The sequence below is a fragment of the Anabrus simplex genome, chromosome 1 (genome assembly GCF_040414725.1).
Source record: "Anabrus simplex isolate iqAnaSimp1 chromosome 1, ASM4041472v1, whole genome shotgun sequence".
Classification (NCBI taxonomy): domain Eukaryota; kingdom Metazoa; phylum Arthropoda; class Insecta; order Orthoptera; family Tettigoniidae; genus Anabrus; species Anabrus simplex.
Window position 1 is genome coordinate 843739673 of NC_090265.1, and position 27863 is coordinate 843767535.

A 27863-nucleotide genomic window follows, 5' to 3' on the forward strand; every position below is an offset into this window, starting at 1 on the left:
ATACCTATATTAAACTGTTCGGTTATAGCGAGAGCCTTATCACTGACGCATCCGTTATTATGAACAATTTTACCAATATTTATACACCCACGCATTATACTGCACGCGACCGATCATCTTCGGTATCGTTTCATTGCTATGTCCACTAGCAAGCTCTCTCGTCGACATTCGAAGGTGATGCCGGAGTCGATTAGTCGATTGCTGTTCCGTAAAGAAAAATGGAAATTAAATAGGAGAACATGTTTTTGTAATAAGTGTGTAAATAACGTGTCCAATAGCAGTTGTTAACTTGTTAAACAAAGGCTGAAGTAAACAATCGCTTAATTTTAATGCTAAATACTGCAGTTAAGTAAGAATGGGATACACCTCAAGATATGGCAGAGTGAATAATTGATTTCAGAGGTTAGTTTATATTTTCTCGCATCGAGTTAAATTTCGGATAGGCTATTATCATGTAAATTATTTAAATTAATACATTTCATTGTTTGTCCATATTGAAGTTTTAAAATTAGATACAAGGAACATACTAATGCCATAAAATATAACAGATTTTCTGCGGTAGGCCAGCATGTACATGATCTAAAGCATAAATTCACATCTATAGAACAGGACATTGAGATCTTGGAGAGCTTAGGAAAAGGAAGTTTGCTGGATGTTACGGAGGGCTGCTATATACACCTGGATCAGTATTTTAATCCAAACCTTAATTTAAATGAAATTTCTGAAAAATCAAATATTCTTTTTGATTTTCTTATTGAGCTTTTTAAAAAGATACATATCCCGGTCAATAGGACGGTGTTTCATATTACGTGTAATAGCTTTACTAGTTGCTTTATACGACCATGCCCTCCGGAGTTCCAACAAGTTGCCGCTCCTCAGTTCCTCCTCCCACTTTCCCCTATTTCCCTCCTTCGGTCCTGACCAACCTTGGACACTTGATTACTATCACAACACTGCTCACTAGGCTTCATTGTGCTTCGCATGGACAGCGATCTTTTGAGGTGAGTCACGTAAAAACGTTTACGTTATAAGATGTAATTTTATATATTGCCTCTTCAGTTAAGTGATAGTTTATTACATTCCTATTATTTCAGGTCCGCATTGAACTGGGAACGTTGTACTTGTTAACATCTTAAAGGACCGATTGCTCGTTTCCACCTCACTAGGATAGCTCCATTAAAGCGACTCTGAAGATTTTATTGAAGTATTTTAATACGATTCTACATCACGTTTTAAGAAGTGTGATAAATTAAGCTAATGTTTCTGCAAGACTATTTTATTTTTAAGTTGTTGTTCTTTTAAATCCATGTTATTTTATTAGTGAGCAAACCGGTTTGCATGTGTTTTTATTTAAGATTTATGACTTGCAAGTCTCGGACTTGTAGAAAATATGGACTTTGAGACAGTATAATTGTAGCACAGTTTTAGCTTGTTAATATGCTTTTAAATTGTGTTCAATTTGACGTAGATAAACTTATGTGATTGCCAATTTTTCCAAGAACCTGTCTCAGCTGATGATGACGCAAATGGGCGTCGAAACTAGTTCTGATTGAAATATATGTTGTAATTTCATCTAAACAACAGTTTTTATGTATTGAATAAAGTGGATCCAAAGTGTAATAAAAGTTGTAATGTAAATTTATAGCGAGAAGGTTATCACTTTTCTACTGGCACTTGATATATGTTTTCAGGGTACATAAGTGGTTAAGTTAGGTTAGCTGACGCTGTTTGAATAAGAAGTGTTTGCCACAAAATGCAACTTTTGGTATAGTTTTCTCGCTATGTGCACTTGCGAGCTCTCTCGTAGATTCGAAGGAGATATTAGAGTCGATTAATAATACCCGTCACCAACTGCCGTTCTGTAAAGAAAATCAGAAATGAAAGAGGACAACATGTTTTCGTAATAGATATACGTAAATAACTTGGTTGATAGCAGTTGTTAACTTGTTAGTAATAAAGGCTAAGTAAACAATCACTTAATTTTAATACTCTACACTGAAATTAAGTAAGAATGCGATACACCTCAAGATGTAGCAGAGCACATCACTGATTTTAGAGGTTAGATTGTATTTTCTCGGATCTGGGAATTTTAGTAAGGCTATTCCCATGTAATTTATAGCGAGAAGGTTATCACTTTTCTAATGGCATTTGAAGTATGTTTTCATGGTACATACGCAGTATACATAGGTTAGGTGACGCTGTTTGAATAAGAAAGTTGAAGAAAGTTGAAGAGTTTGCCACAAAATGCGACCTTTGGTATTGTTTTCTCGCTATGAGCACTTATGAGCTCTCCCATAAACATTTGAAGGCTATGTTGGAGTCGATTAGTAATACCTATCGACTGCTGTTCTGTAAAGAAAGAAAGAAAGAAAGAAAGAAAGAAAGAAAGAAAGAAAGAAAGCAGAGATCAAGTTTTCATAAGAAATATGTAAATAACGTGGTCGATCTCGTTAGAAATAAAGGCTAAGTAAACGATCGCATAATCTTAATACTCTACACTGAAATTTAAGTATAAATGCAATACACCTCAAGATATGGCAGAGTGCATCACTAATTTCAGAGGTCAGTTAATATTTTCTCGCGTCTGGTTAAATTTCAGAGAGGCTATTCCTATGTAAATTTATAGTGAGATTTATAGCTTATAATTTACAGTGAGATGTTATCAATTCTCTACTGGCGCTTGGAATATGTTTTCATGATACATATAGTATGGTCAAGTTAGGTGATGCTGTTTGAATAAGAAAACAAATATTTGCCACAAAATGCCACTGATCATCGAACAGTACAGTTTTAGCCCTATGCACACTTGCGAGCTCTCTCGTCGACATTCAAAAGTGATATCGGAGTCGATTAGTAATACCAGTTTACTGCTGTTCTCTAAAAGGGAATTCAAAATGAAAGAGGATAGTAGTTGTTAACTCGTTAGAAATAAAGGCTGAAGCAAACGATTGCTTAATTTTAATGTTTTATGCTGAAATTCATCTCAAGATATGACAGAGTACATCACTGATTTTACACGTTGGTTTATATTTTCTTGCGTCTTCTTAAATTTCGGAATATTCCCATGTAAATTCGTAGCGAGGTGATCATCATAATTTCTCCACATATGTTTCAAATGTTTTAATGATGCATATACGGTTTAGTTAGGTGACGCTGTTTGAAGAACAAAACCGAAACATTTGCCACAGAGGCCTCTGGAGTGATACTGTAATTTTTTCAGAATGAAATTAAACATATACTTTCACGTTGTATCAGATTTCGAAGAATACAAACGAGTAAGCCGTAGTATGGATATCATCCGCGAAAATGCAAGTTTTGGACAAACTGATTGTCGTTTCATACCAATTTTAATGTGTATGGGTTTTCCCCCGACTTTTACAAAAAATGACAATCCGTTATAACAAGTATATTTTCTCGGTGTTACAAATTCTTGCTATAATGGACTTCTACTGTAATTTACTTAAACACAACTTCAAAAATGTCAATATTTAAGAGCATCTAAATTTTTATCATTGGAACTTGTGGGACACACTGTACAGCATGTGTTAATTTTCTGGAGCGTGCTTCAATTTACAAAATCTACAACATTCAAGGAAATTAAAACATTTAAAGTGACTGGTTAAAACCATTGAAAGGTTAATTGCTTGTGTGCTCTTTGGTCATTAACTTTACTGTACTGTTTCCTGTTGTACCATGTGGTGCGTGCTACCTTCAGAAAACGCGGCACAGGGTAGACAAGAGAGAAGCCTATCCGCAGGATGTGTTAAGAATATTGATTAAATTCATCCAGGCGTTCCCTGGGTAACAGACTAGGACATTTCCTAAACGGCTGATTCTCTCACACCAGAAGCATCTTTTGTAAATATCGTATTTCATTCAGGTGACCACCTAGCCTTTAACATGACAGCAAGGAAATATCAAAGTAAGTCCTTTTCAGGACCCAAATTTACTTTTAACACTGAAGGCACATCATCTTGTAAAGAATAGTTGCTGAGCCAAGTTTGTAGAGAGCAAAACGTTGACGTTGCATGCATCCAAGAATCTCACAGAGATATTAACCAGGTGCGACCCAGAATTCATGGCATGCGACTTACTGCTGAAATACCTCATAGCAAATATAGAAGTGCCATATTTACAAAACCTGAAATCTTGATTTTGTCAACGCCATTTACAATAGAGAATGAGATCGAAATTATAACAATTGAACTTTTTAACTGTACAGTTACATCAATCTACAAGCCTCCAGACTCCAATTTCTCCTTCAAGGAACCAGTGACATGAGAAACCGGAAACTGAATTTTGGGGTGGGAAATTTTAATTGCCACAGTATCAAATGGGGATATGAACACAGTGATGACAATGGCAAGCTCCTACAACACTTGGCAGAAGCTATGGAACCCTCTCTTATTCATAATAGTAAGCTGCCACCTTCTTTTAACTGTGGCCATTGGCGAAGAGGATATAATCCAGATTTGATCTTTGTCACTAATAACATAGCACAACAATGCAGCAAAGGAGTATGCAATTTAGTCCCCAGTTTCAACAGAGACCAATCCTATATCAGTTTCACTCCGCTTTCTGACCTCAGTATGTTTCCTTTCATCACAGATACAACTTCAAAAAAGGAGACTGGTCAAAATTCTCTGCTGTAAAGGATGATATGATCCAAAACATCAAACCATTTCCTGAAGCATATGAATAGTTCACTGAGGCTGTTAAGAAAAATTCTCGTAAATCTATTCTCTGTGGATATCACACCAGTTACATTGAAGGTCTTAATCTGGATGCAGTCTCATAACTAGAGGACTACTACAAGCTATTCGAACAGAACCCAATGGGTGATGAATCTATTAAGACAGCACGTGCCCGAACTTCTCTAATAGCATCATAGAAAAGAGAGAGCTGGTCAAAATTAATGGAAGAATTGGATATGATGCAGAGCAGTCAAAAGGCCTGGAGACTTCTAAATAAGGTGAGCAGAGATCCAACCATGAGTAACATTCTTCTGTTACAGCCAATCAGACTGCCCACCACCTTCTCATGAATGGCAAAATAAAACAAGCCAAAACCCGGAGAGCTATGAGGAAGGTACCTGCAGGTAGGGATGAGAAAATATCTGAGCTCATGCAACATTTCAACATCACTGAGTTGGAAAATGCAATAATCAAGTGCAAATCAGGTAAAGCATCAGGTTTGGATGATATGCGAGTTGAGCGAATAAAGAACTTTGGGAGGAACATGAAAGAATGGTTGCTACAGTTTTATAACAACTGCCTACAGATGTCCACAATTCCAAAATTGTAGACAAAGTACATGAAATTGCTGTTCTAAAGCCTGGAAAGGGCAGCAGAGACCCCAGGAACTACAGACCAATATCTCTCATGTGCCACTTATATAAGATTTTCGAAAGGATGATACTCAACAGACTCATCCAGACTATCAACAGAAACCTCATTCCACAACATGCAGGCTTTAGACCAGACAAGAATGCTGTTGCACAAGTTCTCAACCTCACACAGTAAATTGAGGATGGTTTTGAAAATCGACAAATCAAATTCATTGACCTGCAGTACTGCATATGATACAGTGAACCACCGTATACTGCTTCAGAAGATCTTTACACTCACGAAAGGTTCAAAACTTACCAGATTGATGTCAACCTTGTTGCAGAACAGCGGGTTTTTTGTTGACTTTCAAGGGCAAAGAAGCAGATGGAGATCACAGAAAAACGGATTGCCCCAAGGAAGTGTACTGGCTCCATTGCTATTTAATATCTATACCAATGACCAACCACTTCCTAACACAACAAGAAGTTTCATCTACGCAGACGACCTTGCACTAGCCTGCTAGACTGCAACATTTGAAGAGGTAGAACTCGCCCATGACAGCGGTCTAACGCAATTTGAATTACATTTTCCAAAAAAACCTGCAGTAATTAATGAATCTTCAAAATAGCCATGGATCACGAAGGGTAAACGGATTTCAAGTTAAAAATGTAAATTACTAAGTAGATTAGTACAGCAGAGTTGTGACCGGGTTTTTTGTAAGTATGTTAAAAACTACAAATCAGTCTATCAAAGAGTTCTTAGGGTGGCTAAGACAATGCACAATAACAAGAAAGTTAAAGAGTCATGCAATAAATCACAAATCACATGGAATGTAATCAAGGGAGGAACCAACAGACACGCAGTTGGAAATAAAGTTGCTGCCATAAAAAAAATAAGGGAATACAAATGAATGACCCTTCTCATTTGGCTAATTATATAAATGATTTCTTTCTATCCCTACCATACAAACTTGAAAATGCAAATAAATCGGATGTATTATCAGAACTCCCAACCTTTGTGCAAAACTCTATGCAATTAACTCCAGTAACAGAACTGAAAGTTCCTAAAATCATACAGTCTTTGAAGAATAAAACTTCCACAGGTGTAGATGAAATTCCCACAAAACTCATTAAAAAATGTGATCCTTATCTGGTACAGCCTTTAACTTATCTCATCAATTATTTTCTAGTGGTTAGTCTCCTAATCTCCTAAAAATAGCTAAGGTTAACCTAGTCTTTAAAAGTGGAAACTTACACGATTTACATAATTACAGACCAATATCAATACTTACTGTTATTTCAAAAAATATCTGAATGTGCTATGAAAGATCGGCTTACTAAATTTTTAATCAAATATAACTTGTTAAATAATGTACAACACGGGTTCAGAGCTGGCAGAAGTACTTTGTCTGCTTTATCACATTTTACACAGTTGGTCGTAAATGCTCTTGATAATAATGAAACTGTAATAGGACTATTTCTTGACCTTTCAAAGGCATTTGATACTGTTGATCATGAAATATTGTTGCACAAATTATATCAGACTGGAGTTAGAGGAATTGTTAACGACTGGTTTAGATCATACCTGGATAAACAATCCCAGTTTGTTGAAACTACACAATGTAACAGTAAAAGGGCATAATGAGACATATCACTCACAGGTAAAAAAAAGACTTAGGTATTCCGCAGGGTTGTATTTTGGCGCCTGTTATTTTCTTGATCTATGTGGATTATCTTCCTCACAATAATCAAGTAGAAACTGCAGCTCTGTATGCCGATGATACAAACGTAATTATTAATAATCCTGACCCTATGTCGATAGAAACTGCAGCAAATACAGTCCTGTCTAGGTTAGAATCTTGGTTCAGGAAAAACAAATTAACACTGGACTTAAAAAAGACCCAATACATGGAATTCAAGGCATCTATCATGACAAAACTGCAAAAAAACACAACCTTATACTAAATGCAAAAGCAATTGAAAATACGTTGACCACAACATTTTTAGGTGTCATATAGATGAAAAATTAAGACGGGATTGTCATATTAAAAAAATAGGGAAGTCTCTGAGTTCTGTTTTTGCTTTAAGGATTTTGTCTAATAGTTGTAGTGAAGAATATGTTAGAATAGCATATTTTGGATATTTCCATTCAGTCATCATTGGTCTCTGGGGCTGCCACAAATCAAATCTTGATGTTATTTTTCGAATACAGAAATGAGCTATCAGAATTATATCGAGACGTAACAGGTCAGATCATTGCAGACCATTATTTAAGAGACTAAGGATACTCCCAGTACCAAGTATATACATCATGCAATGCATTCTACATGTGGAAAAAAAAAAAGGATCACTTTAGAAAAAATTTTGACAATCACAGTTACCAGACGCGAACAAGAAATAATATTTTTATCGAGCACAAGAGCAAAACCATTGCCTTGAGACATGTAGACTCTGTTGGAATCAGATTGTATAATAAACTTCGAAATAAGATTAAAGATATTAGTCCTGTCAGTTCATTTACCACAGCTTTAAATAATCTCCTGCTGAGTAGCTGCTTCTATAGTACAGAAGAATACATGATGAAGTGCTGGTAATGATGCTATTACTTACTAACTTGTAAATGTTCTTAATATCTAGTATATAGCCTTAAAAATATGTTAATGTCACATTGATTATGTACATATTATTTACAGCACACCAATAGATTTTTATTTTGTCTTGTAAATATTGGTTATTAATATTATTTATTATTTAAAAAATTAAGATGTGCTGTCCTAACATTGTGGTATTTTTCTTCTTTTTCAAAATGTTCATTATTGTGCATATATTATTGTTAGTATTAGGAAATCACTCGACAACTTCTGTACTGTTGGCATATTTCAAAATATGTAATTGTACAGTCTACGGAAACTAAATAAATGAATGAATTAGGCACATATTACAACGTTAACCACCTAAAGCCAAATCCGTCAAAATCTCAGCTTTGTGTTTTCCACCTCAAGAACAGAGAGGCATTGAGGAAATTACATGTCTCCTGGAATGCAACCCTCTTGGAACATTCTTTCACCCCAAAGTACCTAGGGGTAATGTTGGACCGCTCCCTCACTTTCAGAAAATACTGTTTCAACATCAAACACAAAATCAGTGCCAGAAACAACATCCTGAAGAAGCTGAGAAGTACAAAGTGGGGTGCAAAGCCACAAGTTCTTAGAGCCACTGCATTGGCTCTGTGTTACTCTGCTGCAGAATACGTATCCCCTGTGTGAAATAGATCATCCCACGCCAAGACTATGGACCCTGCCCTGAATGAAGCTTGTAGGTTAATCACAGGATGGCTAAAACGTATCCCTTTTGAGAAGCTATACTGTCTTGCTGGCATTGCACCTCCAAGTATTTGTCGAAAAGTCGCTGCTGATAAAAAAACGACTGAAGGTTGAGAACGATGAAGCTCACCCACTGTTTGGTCATCAACAATCTCAATATAGGTTGAAATCCAGGAAAAGTTTCCTCCAGACATCAAAGCCCTTGAAGGGATCACCAGGTAAGGCAAGACTTTCCTTGTGGAAATCTACGCAGCGAGACTGGATGAAGCCGCGTGAACAGCTTCCGGCTGGCTGCAATGAAGACCAGAGTGTTTGGAGGTCCCTTAACCGATTAAGAACTGGTGTCGGCAGGCAGCAGGGCTAAGTCCTCACTTAAATTATGGGGCTTAACATCAGAGGACAGCAAGTGCGACTGAGGTGAAGAACAATTCGTGAACCGTATGTACCAATGTCCTCTCTGCCCATTTTCATGCTCAGAGCAAGCTTTAATGCTTGCTGAAGACAATGCCCTAGGCATGACTCAATTTTGGAAAAGCACCTAGATGTACAATAAATTTGGTCAATTTTCTTTGTTTGTTAATTTTTGTAATTTTTGTAAATAGTTTAATTATTTTATTTTAATTGTATATATTAATATGCTTCTGACATGAGTAAATAAATTCACTGTATCTTCAGAATCATGTAGATAAGACATGCTGTCCTGGAGCACTGTACTCCATGGAGAGCTCTGCTTTTCTTGGGGTAAGCAAATCTTAAATTTTCTAGTGTAACTTAATTTAACTTGATTTTAAATCTTAATCTTAATCTATCCGTCAATTTCACCAACATGGATAAAAATTTTATGATGGCGTGATAATTAGTTACAACCATCCTCCTTTTGCATGAGGCAAGCATTTTCTATCAGCTTCATAATCTTTAATTTAAAATGCCCTCCAGGCCTGACCTCAGTCAGTTTTAATTCATTTTAAATTATCTTTCGCTGATGTGTATTTTATTTAGTGAAAGTTGTCTCTTAACTATTTCTTAGCAGTTTTCTGCTGTCTTTGTACTAAGATGTAACTAAAATATTTTAACTTGTAATCAACATTAAAACATTTAAATATCGGTCCATTCTGCATAGTGGAATATCATCGAATCCTAATTTAAATTTCTGTCATGGCTATTTTAACTTATATTTATATCACATCAAGACTAGCGTTGGTAAGATCACAAGAATGTCTGTAATTTAACAATAGAATTGCGGACCGTCTTTCTGGAAGACGGTGCACTGGTTCGTCAAGTGTGGTCGTCTTTCTGACAGACGGTGTCTTTCTTCTGCCATAGATTTATAACTGGACGTCAGATGGCACTAATATAGATACCAGTTAAATACTGATACTTTTATCTTCACTTTTGAAAGTCTTTGAAAAACAAGCAATAGTATGGAGAAGTTTATTCAGCTGTAGAAGTGAAAGTACTTTCATATGTTCTTAGAATCAAGATGGCAGCCGCTTTGTTGACTATTATGAAATCGAGTGCTTGATTTTCGAAGATCTCAGTGACTTTACTGATGGTGACAGCGATTATTGTGTTAATTCCGACGGGGAAATTATTCCTGAAAGTAGTGAAAGTGACAGCAAAGTACAAGGTGCCTTGGAAGTAATGGAAAATTCTGAAAACCGGATTGATGTTCAAATCGGTGCAGGTTATATTATTATTATTATTATTATTGGCAGTACGTCAATATTTGAAGAAACCAGTGAAGGAAAGTGTTAACTGTTGATATTTGTGTATATTGTTATAAATACTTTGATCGCAACACACATACACACATGAAAAAGAAAGAAACTGCCCTAATAAAACTAGGATGAGCTGTAGATTTGAAATTCGTGAAAAGAACTCAAAATCAGTTCCGAGAAAACAAAATGTGTTTTACTTAGCCTTTGAAATGAAAAGTGAAGAATTGTGTGGGGAAAATGTAAGAACATACCTGTGTATTTCAGAATATCATGTTTCAGGAATAAATTATCTATCAGAAATTATTTCCTTAGAGCAATATATTTCAACAATTCCCTTTGTTAAAAAAAATTATAATTGCATATTTCAATAGTTAGAAAACGTGACAATTTTTAAAATTATGTTTGACATCTTCATGTAGATCAATTTTTCAGCTTTCTATTGGTGTATAATATGGATTTATTGGGATTAATGTGAGTTTACAGGCATGATTTAATTTTCATAGTGTACATTGAGGAAAATAACTGCAGCATTTGACAGATAAACCTGCAGCAGTTCTAGGGTTAATTTTATCATGGTTCATGTTTCTGTTTTCATGTTTACTTAAGTTTTCTCTGTGTCATATCGATCTTTTTTTTAAATAATAGGACAGGGACGAGAATTTTCATTTAAAAAATCCTCCCCTGCACTGGCAGGGATTTAAATCATGACCACCTTGATAACAAGCCAGTGACCAGTGGCGGGCGGCTGCAAAAGTGCTGAGTAGCGCAGAACTTCTCTCTCTATTACTCTGGTGTTGAAACGTGACACTATCTTTTCAATAGACAACACCAAAAGTGCAGCAATGCATTCCTGGGACATGGTGTTCCTTAAGAAAGATTTTTTTCCTTGCCAGTGATGAAACACATCTTTTGGGTTCTGCTGTCATCACTGGAGTTGTGATCAGAATCGTGGATAATTTTTTCACTTGTCAAAACATGTCCAGCAGATTGTATGATAATATATGCTGAAGCAATGGAACAGAGCCTTCAGTGTTTCTGAAGCCCTGCCTCTCATACAAAATGTATATTTCTTTGTACCCAATACCACCAGAGGTACCAAGATCAACCAAATGCCACATGGCCGGTTGGGATTCAAATTGATAGCTTATATTGTGAGTTAAATATAGATATCGGTGGTTGTCTTGAGCAGACTTTTAGCGAGGTACCTCCGTGCTTAGTTCCGCGACCGGATATACGGCTAGATCTACTCCATGGACCAAAGGTGAACACAGATTCCTCCGTTTATCGGAGGTATATCCAGGACTTCGTAAACCAGTATCCGGCCGAGAGGCATATCTTCACGGATGGCTCTAAGATCGGAGAAAATGTTGGTTTCTCTTTCGTCACCGATGATGCAAGTATGAAAATCTCTCGTCCTAGTGTATGTAGCATGTATACTGCAGAGATTTACGCCATCTTAGAAGCACTGGTGACAAAAGAAACCATTTTCTCATGTGTACCGACTTGTCCAGCCCTCTGCAGTCTATTGAAACCTGTTTCTCGCAACACCCACTGGTACAGCAAATTCATGACCTTCTAGCCAGGTTAAGCGATGCTGGCACCAGGAACACTTTCACATGGCTTCCAAGCCATGTTGGGATTGCGGGAAATGAACTTGTGGATGAAGCTGCAAAGAAAGCGATAAGTGATACTTTTACCTCCAAGACCTATGAATGTACCTGCTAAGGATCTTTGTTCTCAGCTACGTCAAACAATCTTGGCGTCCTGGGAATCAGAGTGGCTAGCTATCCGAACTCCCAACAAGCTGAGAGCAATTAAGAAGACAACGACTGTGTGGTGGTCCTCTTTCTGGCCTTCAAGGAGAGAGGCCATAGTATCGTGAAGGCTGAGGATAGGTCACGGATGATCTACGCACTCTTAGCTACTAAAGAGGGCAGACCCACCAGTGTGTTCTTGTGGTGCCGACTTCACTGTGGCCCAGATCCTCACAGAGTGCGCCAATCTCTCTGGCCTAAGACGGAGCCACGGCCCGCAGGAGACACTCGAATGCATACTAGCCAATGACGCGACTACTGCTGACTTTGTCATTCGCTTTATGTGAAACAGTGGATTAATCAAGGGCACGTAAATTTCAAGTGTTCTGTTACTCAGGGAACCCACGTTCCCTTTTGATTTGTTAGTGACCTTTTCGGCTTAAAACAATACATTTTTCTTTTCTTTTGTACTTCATTTCAAAATTCCTTCATTGAATAAATAATTCTGTTCTATTTCAAATTTCTTTTCAACTTAATTTGTCCAGAGAGGATGATTACCTAGTTGTACTTCCTCTTAAAACAAAAATCACCACCACCACCACTTCAGCCCGTTCTTATCCAGAGCAGAATAATACTGAACAGCTGCTTCAAGTTCCCTTTCTGGAAGGTTTTCAGAGTGGTCACAGAAGTTGGTAAGAGTTCAATAAATTCACTGCATCAAGATGATTTAATGAGCTAAAGCAATGGTGAGCCTCTTGTGTAATTCTGTCACATACTTCAAGTGTGTCAATCTGCCTGCCTTCCATTCTCCGTCCCTTACAAACTAATGAAGATTCCTTATCAGCATGACTCTGTCCTATGCCATCTCTGATCTGCCTCATGATACCTATGAAATTAGAAACAGCATTCCAGGCTTTGATTTCGTCTATTGATTTTGATTGTGTTTGTATAAAAGGTCTATCAGCATTATTTTGCTAAAAAGAGTTAACCAGTAAATAAATTCTTCATTATTGAAATAACACTGCAAACCAATCTCCCCATGGCATAATATTTTGTCATTGGCATTTTATCCAATTTTTTTTGTTTTGTTTGCTAGTAGTTTTACGTCGCACTGACACAGACAGGTCTTATGGCGACGATGATTTCTCCAATTCTAGCAAGCATTCTTTCAAAACCTTCCTTGCTCTCAAATATTACATTCGCGGTTCTGGATTTAAAGTTCCACCGAGTTGCAGGACAGGTGGTTGGACAAGTGTTGTGGTGACCTTGAAAAGTATGCGGGGAAAGTCGATAAATCAAGTAAAACATCCTTACGGATTTTCTTTTGTGAAGCAGCTTTTTCCGTAAATAAGTTTAATTGATGAGCATAGCAATGTATGAAATGTGCACTATATTGAAACTGTTTTCTTGAACTCCCCCCTCGTGTTGCACCACCGAAGTGAATGATGGAGACTGTGCCCGTTCGCATCTCGTAGACCATTTACAAAATGGCGGCGTAGGAAGGTATGGCCCATGCGATCTATTAAGGCAATGAACTTCTTATTAATACAGCATATAGGAGACCATGCACGTCACGGAACGGACTGATTTGGAAGACACTGCAGGACAGTAGAGGCTCATTTTGAATTGTTTTGAAAAAAATATAGCAGCGGACTGATTGTTTAAAGATATACTCTAAAAAATTTCAACTGCAGAAGTAAGACGCAAATACAAGCGAAGCTTTACATCTGAAGATTATCCTAAACTCCTGACGAAGATATTAACTGTTTACAACCGGCGATAACATCCGATAAAATAATTCACCTACGTATGTTATAAAGAGACGAGATATCATAGAAATAAATAATTTGTGGTGAGATACGTCTGACTTGGGTCCGGTGAGCAACCACTCTGCGATTGAAGAATAAGGACTCACCATATTGCAGAACCGACAATTTCGTATGAGAAGAAAGTTACCCCTGTGGTTATAAACTTAATATCTATATACGGAGAACTTATTCCAACCGAAGAAAACTTCGTCGTTTAGAATAGCAGTAGAACTATGGAATATATCATGACTGACTGCTCCGCAAAAGGAATTTTCTACGCTGTCTGCAGATTTGGAATGATGACTGTTTGCTAAATCTACATGATGGACTGAACTGGGGATATGCACCGGCGAGCCAGAGGACCAGCTGATGATGATTGGACCGGCCAGCCAGAGGACAGGATGATGAGGATGAGCATCGGCGAGCCAGAGGACCGGCCGATGAGGATTGGACCGGCGAGCCAGGTGACCAGCTGATGACCAGGAAGACGTTATCCAACCAGAGATCCAGATCCTAACAGAGGGTCTAACCACAACCAAGGAATGGAGCGACAACCAGACCAAACGTAGCATCTGACGAGCTAAGTCCATACATTTTTTTAGTAGAGTAGTTTCTTGCAATCTACACCCTCAATCTAACTTCGGCATGTGCTGAATAATTGGTGATATTTATGAATTAATTAAGAACATGTGTGAAACATAAAGTGCAGTGTGACATATTTAAGGCTATAAGATAAGATGGCAGTGTAGAATTAGAATTCTATTATATCATATACAGGCTACCGCACTTGCATACATACAGTAGAAACTAGCATGAGTAAATGAAAGAAGTGTTACTTGTGAAGACCTAATAGCAATGAGTCTATATAACTAGTGAAATTTCGATTAATCTCGTTTACCTGTACAAAGATTACGTCACGAATTTACCTGCGCGACACAGATGAATATAGTTAAGTTACGTATTCCTTTCTTCATAGAAAGAGGGCATTGAACTCAAACTGCTGTTTTTAAGATAAAAGGTTATTAAAATGCGTTTATTACAAGGCAATTCTAAAATGTTTGGCATATAGTTTTGGGTGTATTCGGCTATATGCGTACGGCAATATGTATGCCGGCGGTATGATAATGTATATTTGAATGGTGTTGAAATGTGATTATTTCTTGGAGCATATTAAGGAATGCTTGAAATATAGATGTTTGTTTATATTCTGCGGTAAGAGAAAGAATTGCTATTCACCGAGGAAACGCTGTGTTAGATTTACATGAGGTGAGTTTCTGTGTCAAATGGAAAGAATATGTCAAAGTGTGAATATCGCGCAGATGACCATTTTAAGGTAAGATTGACATGTATTATGGTAGAATTGTGAATCGTGACAGTTTTTATCTGACATTGGTAAATGGCATGTACCGAGTATAAGAGAGTTCTTTAATATATGGTTTACTAGGCTCATGACTAAGTATACATGTGATATTCTTTCGTGTGGTGATGTTTCAATATAATACGTATTAATTTCATTCTGTACTGTCCATACGAGTTGAGTAGCTCATACACATAAGAGATATTGAGTAAGAGCAGTTAGCTAAAGCACATTGAGCCGTTGATGGATGAGTGTGTGGATAGGAAACTACTTGAACAGTTAGATAGATGTTCATTTCTTTTCACGCAGATATGATTTCAATTGAAGTGTTTTAAATATAAAGAATAGGATAATGGTTAGTTAGGAGCCATATGTCGTAGGCTCTAGGGAGGTATTGTCTTAGCCCGTAAGTTGTTATTTATGCGTATTCAAGATAAGTGACCAAATAATCAGAGTTCAGATTTATGAATGGGAAATTTTGAGAGCAGTTTTACGATTTAATACTCACGCAAGAGTTTGTTTGGGAGATACATACATAAAGATATGATCAGATTTACATTCGCAATCTGACTTTATCCCATTTAATTTTTTTTACGTTTCAATTTAGCAAACCATCCATTTTTATCACAGTGAGATGACTTAAATGTGGTGAGAATAATTTATATAATTAGCGTGACGGTATTCACAATGAGTATTTATATGGAGACTGTGATTGCTCAGTGATCTCTTGAATATAATTAGAGAAAATCAAATACATTTCGGAACATGGCTACGAATATAGAAGTAAATAACTAACATGAATTTGAACATTAAATGAGAAAGAATGTAAATAATTTAAAGCTTAATTATTTTACTTTTATTTGAGCCAGCGCTGACTCTAATCCTTTATGCTTAAATAATATTAAGATAATACTACCCAGAATTCACATTAACTTACATTGAACATGATTTATTCAATAAATTTTCTTATATTTTTCTTTTAAAAAGTGCCTGTGTTTTGAATTCCTTTTGGGTAACGGCTAGTTTGTAAGTTAACTAATAAGTTTTGTAGATATAAGTAATTGATGAGTTTGACAAAAAGAAAGAGATTCTTTTTGAGGTTATCGGCCACAGGTCCTTACTTGAGCGTATAGATATTCCCATGATGTGCATCTCAACAGACCGAGTCTCTTGCGAAACCACGTAAAAAAACTAACCATATAAAATCACAGATTTTATGAGCGATAGATGGAATACCCTGAGAAGAAATTGAGTTACCGGGAGAACTTGGCACTGACCGCTTGATAGGCGGGTGCAAGACTAAGATTGAAGAAAGAAGAACAGGAAGTAGACCCAGACTAAGGTGGTTGGACTCAAGATCAAGAACAGCATAGAAAGAAGGAACCTGGACTGGAACACAGTTGAGGAGCAACAGTTGTGGTTGGATAAAGGAAAATGGTAAGGTAGTATTAACATTCCGACGTGGGTGGAGCTGGAAAAGGGAAACTGATGATGGTAATGATCCAGTAAGGTAATTAAGAAGATATGAGTCATATTTGTACTAACAGGACTAATGGGGTCAGTGAATGACTTCATCTGGGTAATGCCTTCAGAAGGAAAAGTCACTTAAATGACTAAGAAGAGTACAATGATGCTAATTACCTGGCAAGAAGCCTCCGCCGCAGGTCTTGTTGTTTGTCATCATCTTGATTTATGAGCTGCATTGTCTGCGGATGCAGTGAGGCCTGCACGAACCTGTGGAGCTGACTGTAAAATACAACTATTAGCAGCCTGCTCACAAGCACTGATGGGAAAAATAATTCGGCCTAATTACAGTTACCTGAGAAATATTTTACTTCATTACAACCACAAATTATTTTTTCAAATCAGAAAAAAAATACAGTTACAAATACAATTACTTCACAGAATGCCAATCTTAAGGCAATCACTGAAGTTTTTTTAAATGGGGCTAGAATTATACTTTATAAGGAAAAAGGTATTACTTCATTTTGCAGTTCTTATAAGCACAGAGTAACTAAATGTCTATCATCACTAAGTGAAACTAAAATATGATACCTAGGAACTTTGAAAATTATTTCTTTCCCATATATTTTATTTTAGTTTCAAATAGTTTGCCATTTACTGAATCGAAAACTGGCTGTATACTAGATCCAACTGTGAGGTCTGAACTGAGTTCAGAGCAGCCACAAGAGGTTGACAGTGAGAAGGCCATCTATGAGCCCAGAATGCCCAACTATAAAAATAAATACAACCTTGATTATACTGAGGTGATTGGAATGATTCCAAGCCTTCTTGTAAAGACCTGCAAATTGCTGGAAGTCCCAAATAACACAAACTAGGAAACTGCAATCTCCACAGTTAAGGGATCTGTCACGATTTTACAACACCGCTTATATTAATACAGAACAATGTCTTCTTGTTCCTAATCCCTTATACTATTTTCCTATCCTTTATATGAAATTGTCTAACCATATTATTTGAACATGTTATGCTTTATTCTTATGGCAGCCTGATCTTTTTAAGAAACTAATTAAATACAAGAAGAAATGCCTAAAAATGTATTCGTTACAAGTAATTTGTTTACTTTCACTCAATTACTTTCCAACTCTGCTCACGAGTATGGTATAATATTTGTGTTCCAGAACATACCTGTAAGCTTCCTCACGTTGGCCCGACATCCACATGTGTTTGGTGTAAGCGAAGGTCACCTGTGGGTGATGTGCAGGCAGAGGTTGATCAGGATTGTCTGATGGATCCATACCCAGCAGCATTACTAGAGTTTTATGGGACAGCATCTACAAGTAAATTTCCAATCTACATGAATCTTAATCTCCCTCCAAGTTCCATTACAAGGTATTTAAAAAAATGTCATTTAACAACTCTTCTTAAACATAGCTATTAGTTAAAAAATTTCAGGGCTTATTTCCATTTATTAACAGATGGATTTCCTTATAAGATAGACCATTTTTTTCTACGTAGCCACATCACCTTAAACAAAATCTGCTTGCCATTGTGGCTAAAATTCTAGTGCAAAGAATACCATCAAAGTGGGGAGGGGGTGTCTTGGATTTACGTCACTTTGCCACTAAGCTGACTCTAGCATTCCTTCCACTTGTTAATCTGAAATTCGCACTGAAACCCTGATCACTATTCATTGATTCCCTTCCATGGTAGCCTTGGCAGATTAGTAACCAAGTCCCTATTTCCTCACTTTAATACTATGGTAATGATAAAGTATAGGCCAACCTTCAGGTGTATCATTGTTCAGAACAAAGTATTTCATCAAGAGGTTAAAAAAAGAAGGAAAAAAAAAGTAAATGAGTGACTGTTATTGTATATTGTTATACTGTACTGTATAGTGCAGGGGGTCTTCCAACGGCGTACTTCGGTCCAGATCTGGACCCCAATGTCTTTTAACCCAGACCTGCATGGTTTATACGATGTGAAGAGTAAGAAAGAAAGAGAACAAATTACGATTAAAACTGTAAAAGTATTTTAGAAAGTAGTGTGTGCCTTATATGTCCCCTGGCCTAGAACATTATTTTACTTCATAGATGGCACATAAAGACACTGTTGAGTGCATCATGCAAATATAACCAGTAAGATGAAACGTATTTCCTCCTTTATGTGAATTCAGTTTTCAACAAAAGTTGCACTTAGCTCTCCCATCATCTAAATCAGCAAAGAATTTCACTACTCTTCCATAATTATGAGTTGCTGGTAATTGTATGACAATGAATAGATACAGAAACTGCCTTCCACATACAAGAAAGAGGGATTTTACCTCAAAGGATACCAATTGCTCAATGTGACAGTTTAATGTTTGCGTCTGGAGATTCCTGACAAAAATTCATTAAGGTAAATTCAGTATATACGTAGGTACTTATGGCAGTGGTAATCCTATTCATTCTATTTTGAGCTGAATTTTAAGAGAAACATAACATTATAATGTATATCATTGGTGACCTTGATGTTTTCTGCTAGAGAGTGCAGCTAAAATGGTATGTGGCAGATACTACTTGAAATGCATTTACAGTGAAACCTCATTACTGCGTTCCTCATTTACATGTTTTTTCCGCTTAGCACGTCGTAAATTCAAAGTCCCAATTCTCATTGTTTTAAATCTACGATATAAAAATACCTCGCTTATTGCGTCATGAATTTTAGCTATTACTGCTTAGTACGATCACATTTTTTCCTAGCCCTGAAAATGTTATTTGAAATCCTTAGTAAAACAAAAGTGATTTCCAACTCTGGTAAGATCCGTCACCACAGTTGCGTGATTACAGAAAAAGGCCTTAAATTCCTGAACTTCACAGTATAAGTTGCACGTTAGGGGAGCAAGCTGTTAGCCTCAGAAATGTTCAACATCGCTTGCCAGTTGGCAGCAAGATTGCTGAATAACACAGTGAGTCTATTTGTGCTTGTATTTTGCATTCCATTCAGAAGTTAGAAATTTATTTTGTTGAGTGGTACAGTGAAATGTAGCAAATATATCTGGATTACGAACATATAAACATACCTATCGCATCACAAATTTTTGCTATTACCGCTTACTATGAGTACGATCATATTTTTCCTAGCCCTGAAACTGTTATTTGTCACCCCTTGTGAAGAAAAGTGATTTACGTACAGTGAAGTTTTGTTGCATGATACAGTAGCCTATATGTGGATTAAGGAACATTATAATGCAAAACTGACTTAGTGTGGTGCATATTTGTCTTCTGATAGCCTAGTTATGGATACGGAAGAAGTCGTGAAATTCCTTACTAATGAAAACAAAATTAAAATCTTTCAGAAAGAGGACTGGCATCTGCATTTTTAAGTGCGCAGAGGTCAACGAATGTTGACCTCGCACCTTCGAGTTTCGACTCGATCACTCGACTTGGTACTTGGTCGAAGTTTTCAAAATGTCGGTTAATGGCGCGATTTCTCCTGGTCGCACATGGGCGAGTGTAACCTCCAATTTATTGAGTAAGAGTGTGATTATAACATTTTTAATAACCCATTGTTGCAAAATAAAAGGCTTCTACTAACATTTGTTTTAGAAAGAGTCTAATCTGCAATAATACTTGGATATTTTTACTGCCCCCCCCCCCCCTCCTCCCCCCCCCATTTATATGATTTCATATTTGTTGTTTGGTGTTTTTCACACCTTTCAGTGCACTTGTTATTTTATAACCCCCAGCAGAAAAGGTTTTATTATTTTTTTCTCTCGTGTTTTTCACACCTTTTAATACCTTCCTCTCATCTTTAGAAATGGTAGATATAGTTTTTACTGTACCCAAGGATACACAACGTAAAATGCCCTCGAGATAAAGACAAGGATTCCCATAGGGATTCTGAAATATTTGTTCTGAATGAGTAAATTTATAATACCGATGTAGTTGGTCCATTATTGGACATTATAAATTTTTCAGCTAACTCATTCCTGGTTTCCAGCGTTTCACCTCCAGTGTGCTAAGTTGGGCTCCGCATGGCTAGTGCATACCGTGGAGGTATTGCATTGGCACTGCTGGTGGCTCCAAGTAGACTACGCAGTGGCCTCCACGGTATGCACTAGCCATGCGTCTTGGTAGTTGTGCTATTTACCAACTGATGAGCCCAACTTAGCACACTGGGGCGAAACGCTGGCAACCAGGAATGTGTTAGCTGGAAAATTTATAATGCCGAATAACGGACTAATTATGTTGGTATTAAAATGCCCTCGTGTCGGAAAAAATCTTACCTACTGTTTCCATATCCCTGTTGGATAGTTTTTATCGCTTTCTGTAGGCATGTTTCACAGATGAAATTATACCTTGATCTACGGGCTGCAAGCAGCTCGTAGTGTTGGCTGGCAGAAAAAGAAGATGCACATGTTTTAAAATTAAATTATGTTTGTGTGTAGCGCACAGATCCAACAACAGAAGTATTTTCCTGTCGTGGCATGCCATTTTGCGCTCAAGGCATACCAGCCAGTCCTAAAAAAATTTGCCTGTCATCCAGGAATTTCTAGACGACTTGTATTTGCAAGGGAAGTGCCTGATGCCCTTAACCTCTTAACTGGGTATTATTGATGTGCTTGGTGTAAACTACCGTGTGGTTTTTTTAAGCAGATTGTTGTTACACGGCAGGATAGGCAGAAGAGTTAGTAATATCATTAATATCATTCATCTGTGATATAAAAAGTAAATTAAAGGAGTTTAAATTAATTAATTTTAATGTTAGAGAAATTTTTAACCATTTTTACATTAACTGCTAGGTCATTTACTTGGTTGGAATTTGAGAGTTTGGCCCATATTTCACAACCGAAAGTTGAAACAAATAAAAGCAAGGGGTATTTACAAATATCATATCATGAATGTGACATTCTGAACCATTTTTCATTAACTGCAAGGTCATTTACCTGGTTGAAATTTGAGCATTTTGTACATATGTTATCACCTAAAATTAAAACAAATAAAATAAAGGAATATTTATGAACTACGCATCATGCTAGAGACATTGTAAAATATTTTAGATTAACTTCACGGTCAGTTACGTCATTTACCTCACTAGAACTGCACTTCACCTTCATCTGATTCGTCATGTTGTTCATCTTGTTCTTCCTTCTCATTCTCGGAACAACTTTCACTATCAGACTCACCTTCTTCTGTATCAAACCACTCATCTTCAGATTTCTGAGAAGATAAATCATCACAATCATTCTCTAAGTGTTGAATAATCTCATCTTCTTCGAGCGTTTCGAACTTAGGCTTTGAACTACATGCTGCCATATTTGGCCTACTGCGGACAAGTAGCACCGCACAGATGTAAAATAAAAACAAATAAGCTTCAAGGAGTGTGACATGTGGTATTTGCTGCCATCGTGCAGGAAAAACAACAATTTAGACGACAATACACAACGCGGCAAAGTATCTCATTACATAAAATAAATTTCATCGTAAAGTCTGTATTGTCGTACGTATACTTTAAGGTTAAGTTTCAATATTCCACCTTTACAATACCATAAGTTTATTGTTTATTTATTTAAACAACATTATTAAATAATACGGGACATGTTTCATCTAACTTGTAGACATCATCAGCCGTAAGATATTCAAGAAAAAGCTTTAAAAAGGACAAGGACAGAACAAACACAATAAAATAAATCAGTTGTCGAACAACGTCAATCAAAATAGCGAGGATGTTTCAGATTGTTCCAAGTACAAACATTCAAATCCTGTTGGTGAAAAAAACTTAAATTCACACACATGAGAACGATATACTAAATTTCATTATCAGCTTTTGCCGGCGCACCTGATTGCTGCATATCAACGGCACATTCAAGAAGAATTTTAACAACAAGCTTTACTATATCGTTCTCATGTGTGTGAATTTAAGTTTTTTCATCAACAGGATTTGAATGTTTGTACTTGGAACAATCTGAAACATCCTCGCTATTTTGATTGACGTTGTTCGACAACTGATTTATTTTATTGTGTTTGTTCTGTCCTTGTCCTTTTTAAAGCTTTTTCTTGAATATCTTACGGCTGATGATGTCTACAAGTTAGACGAAACATGTCCTGTATTATTTAATAATGTTGTTTAAATAAATAAACAATAAACTTATGGTATTGTAAAGGTGGAATATTGAAACTTAACCTTAAAGCAAAGTATCTCGTCGCACCCAGGAGATATTCGCGGTAAAAGACGAGTACGTATATATTCGTATTGTCCATTACCCTGTAACATTCAGAGTACGAATATATACGTCATTCCCAGTTAAGAGGTAAAAATATTGTGGCTTCTCGAACATGCCTACGACGAGGGGAGGAAGTCTCTCGCTTCCATCCGCATTGCAACACAGAAGGACTGTGACCCTATCCTAGTAAGATTTCCCGGCATGGCACTTCTCTCCCTTAAAACCGTAAGTCCGTTTGGGTTCAGCATTAAAAGACAAGCAGTCTCAACGGCATTGAAGATATTGTTCAGTGTATACGAATTGATTATGTGAGTCACGCTTCCTCGCCAACTGTCTGCATCACTAGTATTCACTGATTCTGCTTCTCTGCACACTGCCTGCCTCGTGATATTATGCCGTTCCTTAAAACACTGATTCCACCCGTTTGAACACAAACTCTTTAGCGCCAGTTCATACGCCTTCCCTTTAATAATCTCACCATCAACAGGGATATTATTCGCCCGAACGTGCCAAAACCACCAATCAATTGTACTTCCAAATCAGAGTGTTTAGCTCCTCGAATGCTCATTCGCTTTGCTGTATTTATACCCTGCATTTCCTGAGCTTCTATGATCTCACGATTTTTTAAAAATGTTGAAAGTGTGGACACAGGAATTCCGAAGTCTTTAGCTATTTCAGTTTTCGTTTTTGTCCTTTGTCAACCTCCCTTACAATTTTCACTTTCTCACTGAGTGTCTTGGAAGAACACTGACGCTTAAACATCTTGCAACACAAAAAAGGAACATGTGCCCTAAACTAAAATACCATAACAATAACCTAAAACACAGTATTAATAAAATATAACAACTTTGAAGTTTATAACTGCACACTAAAACTTTATAAGTAAAACGAGTAACTACAAGAATACAAAAGAACTATGATTTCACTAGAACTTGGCAACTCTGAAGCACGCTGTACACACCAAACAAAGTGCGGAAAGACACACCTGCACATTCCGGAAGACGCGTTCTATTGTGACGCGGAGACATTTTAATTCAGATTACGCCGTATAATATTATTTTTAACAAAATGAAGGACAATTTTGAATTAAAAGTCTGAATTTCAATACTGGGACCGATGTTAATAACATGCAAAACTGTACCTCATGTTTCCGGGAACGAGAGAGTCTTCGAATTAGGCGGCATTTTGAATGAACCGATTTCGAATTATCAAGGTTCTACTGTATTCAGTAGTACATTTTCTCGCTTGACACGTTCATTTTTGTTGTCCTCTGCAGAAACGTCTTAACAAGGTTTTACTGTATTTCTCCTTCCCTCATTTGGAGGCTGCCAAAAAGACAAAGCTTACACGATAAGTAAGACGAAATGTATTTCCTTCTTCATATGAAATAGGCTCCTCTGTTTATATTTCCCTTGTCCCCATCAACCGTCACATAGATGCTGCAGGTGCGTAAGCCACTGGGTGTTCATAATTACATAGCTTTGCCATGTATTGGTAATATTATGAAGATTTATTGAATGAGTGAGGCATACTGAACAAAGCCGCTGCTCAATGAAAAACTGAGCATCTTTGTCAGACTGCAGTACTTCATGAACAAACTACTTCATTTGAACGATTCACAGTAAAGAGAACAAATGAGTGAAGGAGTTCATAGGAATGAAGTGGTTCGACTTGGATTCGACACATCACTTCTCAACATCTGGAACCTTCTTCTTTCACAGAGTATACATAATCCCAGGAAATTCTAAAGTTAAGGACTAGGCTATAAAACACGGTGGGTGGATTGATGGCCATACACAACAACTATTCTCACTAGAACTTTTGTGGAAATTTTACAATAATGAATACAATTCTATACATAATAGGTAGAATACAGCTATACATGTCACTCACCAGACGACCTGACTTGCGACACAAAGAGGCGTATTTCAGCCAAGTATACATGTCTTCTTGGGGCGATACGACCAAGGTGTGCACTTGGATGATCCGCTGCCAGTCTTCTACAATACTCTGACATCCTTGCAGTCGATCCCACCACATCTTGCGAATGGTGGCACGTCTCTCTGGAACCAGCTTGAACTGCACCACTTCTTCTAACTCAGCCAACATCTGTACAGACACCATAGCACCATATGCTCGCTGATAGCTCTCACCGGCCATGGCGGTCAGCTCTGTATCCAGCAAGTCACGGGCTGAGTCGATCAACTAAATAAACAAAGATGGCAACAAAATTTTAACATTAGCACGAGAGGAATCTTGAGGAACATTTTACCAATTTATTATTTATTAATGAATTAAACCTATTTATTCTACTGAGAGGGAGAGAGAGAGGGAGGGGGGGGGGGTAAGGAGGATGGATATCTGACCATCTGTGCATTGCAGCGTCGTTCAGCAACTGCCAGAGAAGTGCAACAAGACCTCAGGAGGGTCACTGGAGTCACGGTGTCTGACCAGACAGTAGGGAACAGGTTAAGAGAAGTGTTCTTATGACCCAGACGTACTGTTTGAGTGCCCTGTTTAACGCAGCAACATCGTGCAGCTTGTCTTCTGTTTGCCTGTACCCACGTCAATTGGCAACTTCGCCAATAGAGACCTGAGTTGTTCACAGACGAGTCCAGATTTCATCTGGCACAGCGTGATGGACATCAACGTGTACTGAGGCCCCATAGTGAGCAGTACATGCTAAATGTTGTCCAGGAAGGCAAATGATTCCGACAAGCTTCTGTGATTGTGTGGGGTGGCATCAGTATTGATATTGATGGCCGTACAGATCTGTTGTCGTCCGTGGTAATCTTAGCACTGTGGGCTACATCGAGCAGATAATGCTACAGCATATGTTGGTTACTGCATACGGTGTTAACCCTGAATTCGTACTCGTGCAAAACAATGCCAGGGCTCAAGTGGCGCGCATCACCAGAGCTGTCTTGCAAGAACTGGACATTAATAATAATTAATGTTATTTGTTTTACGTCCCACTAACTACTCTTTTACGGTTTTCGGAGACGCCGAGGTGCCGGAATTTAGTCCCGCAGGAGTTTTTTTACGTGCCAGTAAATCTACCGACACGAGGCTGACGTATTTGAGCACCTTCAAATACCACCGGACTGAGCCAGGATCGAACCTGCCAAGTTGGGGCCAGAAGGCCAGTGCCTTAACCGCCTGAGCCACTCAGCCCGGCAACTGGACATTCGAGCAGATAATGCTACAGCATATGTTGGTTACTGCATACGGTGTTAACCCTGAATTCGTACTCGTGCAAAACAATGCCAGGGCTCAAGTGGCGCGCATCACCAGAGCTGTCTTGCAAGAACTGGCCAACTGGCCAACAGTGAGTCCTGACATTAATCCCATCGAGCATGTGTGAGATAGGCTTGACAGAAGTGTTCGTGGGTGTCCTTTTCCACCACAGACTCTCCAAGACCTCGAACAGGCTCTCATTGAAGAATGGGACCTGATACCGCAACGTGACCTCCGTCGACTTATACGGAGCATGGCATGTAGGGGCCAAGCTGTGATAAATGCTCGTGGAGGACATACAACATACTGAAGCTCTCCAACTATGATAAAAATCCATGTTGGAGGACTGTTATCACTTTGTTCTTCGCCCCTAGTTGGACATTTCCATTTGCGTTCTGAAAATTAACGTGAATCCATCGATGTTCTTTTGTATACTTCAACGGTAAACAATAAAGGTTTAGCCGGTAATATACTTGGGTGTGAGGTATTGTTTTGTGGAGCATGGCATACGTTCAAAAACATGTTCCCCTAATTTTTTTGAACTGTGCATTTATATCACATCCACACACGCAAAAAATTTGTTATGGGCTCCCAAAATTACGCTATTATGTTCATCTTTCACTTTACCTTCTGCCTATTTCGTCCCCTTGCTGTTATGAACATTTCTGCTGGCATCACTGTCCTCCGTCTCCTCACCCGCCTCGTCTGCGGCTGCCTACTCTGCACTTGATTACATCACCTGATTCCAGCATGTTCTCGGCCTTACTTCGCTACGGTATATAAACTCGCTGTACCCATCGAATTGCCAGTCGGGCATTCTCAGTTAATGTAAGCGGCGGGAGCAGGCACCTTTTCACACGGCTGGCCCGTGGCGATTTTTAAATTATAATTTCGTTCTACGTGACTTCATCACTGTGCAGGGTGAGCAGACTTACAATCATGTTATTCTGATTTTCTTAAAAATTTTGGCTTCTTACGCCTTAACTTACTTTGTCTTTTCAAACTCTGGCCCATGCTGGGCACTTCATACAGTTTGGGATAGACTTTTTCTACCCTTCAGTGTTTGTGATATTTGTGCAAGGACTTCTGCTTGGACGAACATCTTTTTCCATGTGCATGAGATTTCAAAGAAATTGAGACAGCAGCCTGATTTTTCCTTCCTTTCATCCTTGCCATTCACGATAATTATTTTTCCCTTCCCAGTCCCTTTTTTCCCCCCTTTTTAAAAATATAATTCATGTGCTTCGATTAGTAAAAGTGGCCTATACTTATTCCAAACCAATAGGTATTTGGTGTGTGATTCGTCGTACCTTTTCTCTCTTTAAATGATTGGGATTACTGTTAGTTTCCTTCTTTAACTGCGATAAATATTATTCTCTTCTGAGTCGAAACTGCTTATTATTCCAGGAGTGTATTCCTCAAGTGTAAAAATATGTTGTTTTCCCAGTTATCAGGTTATTACCCAGGTCTAGTCTCGGTCTAAAGATCGCCCTTTTTAAAATTTGTTTTTTTGTTTTTTGTAACTATGACACTTTGAAAATTCTAGTCATGATCTTGCTACTGACTTCCTGTTCACGAGTCCCACCGACTTTGTGATTTTTTGCTTGTGTTTTGTAAACGAAACTAATTTTGTAACTTGATTTTTACTATTGTGTGAATTACTTGGTTGCATTA

General features: G+C 37.7%; 1 protein-coding gene across 2 annotated transcripts in view; it reads right to left on the reverse strand.

Moving 5' to 3' along the window:
* The window catches only part of mTor (serine/threonine-protein kinase Tor), a 415570-nt gene that overhangs the window by 92135 nt on the left and 295572 nt on the right, over positions 1-27863 (reverse strand). For both annotated transcript variants that reach the window (XM_067136412.2, XM_067136411.2), the window contains exons 26-28: positions 24846-25157; positions 17936-18081; positions 16928-17032 (exon numbers count right to left, since the gene is read on the reverse strand). In XM_067136412.2, coding sequence (XP_066992513.2) covers positions 16928-17032; positions 17936-18081; positions 24846-25157 — 563 coding nt within the window. The remainder of the gene's footprint in view (positions 1-16927; positions 17033-17935; positions 18082-24845; positions 25158-27863) is intronic.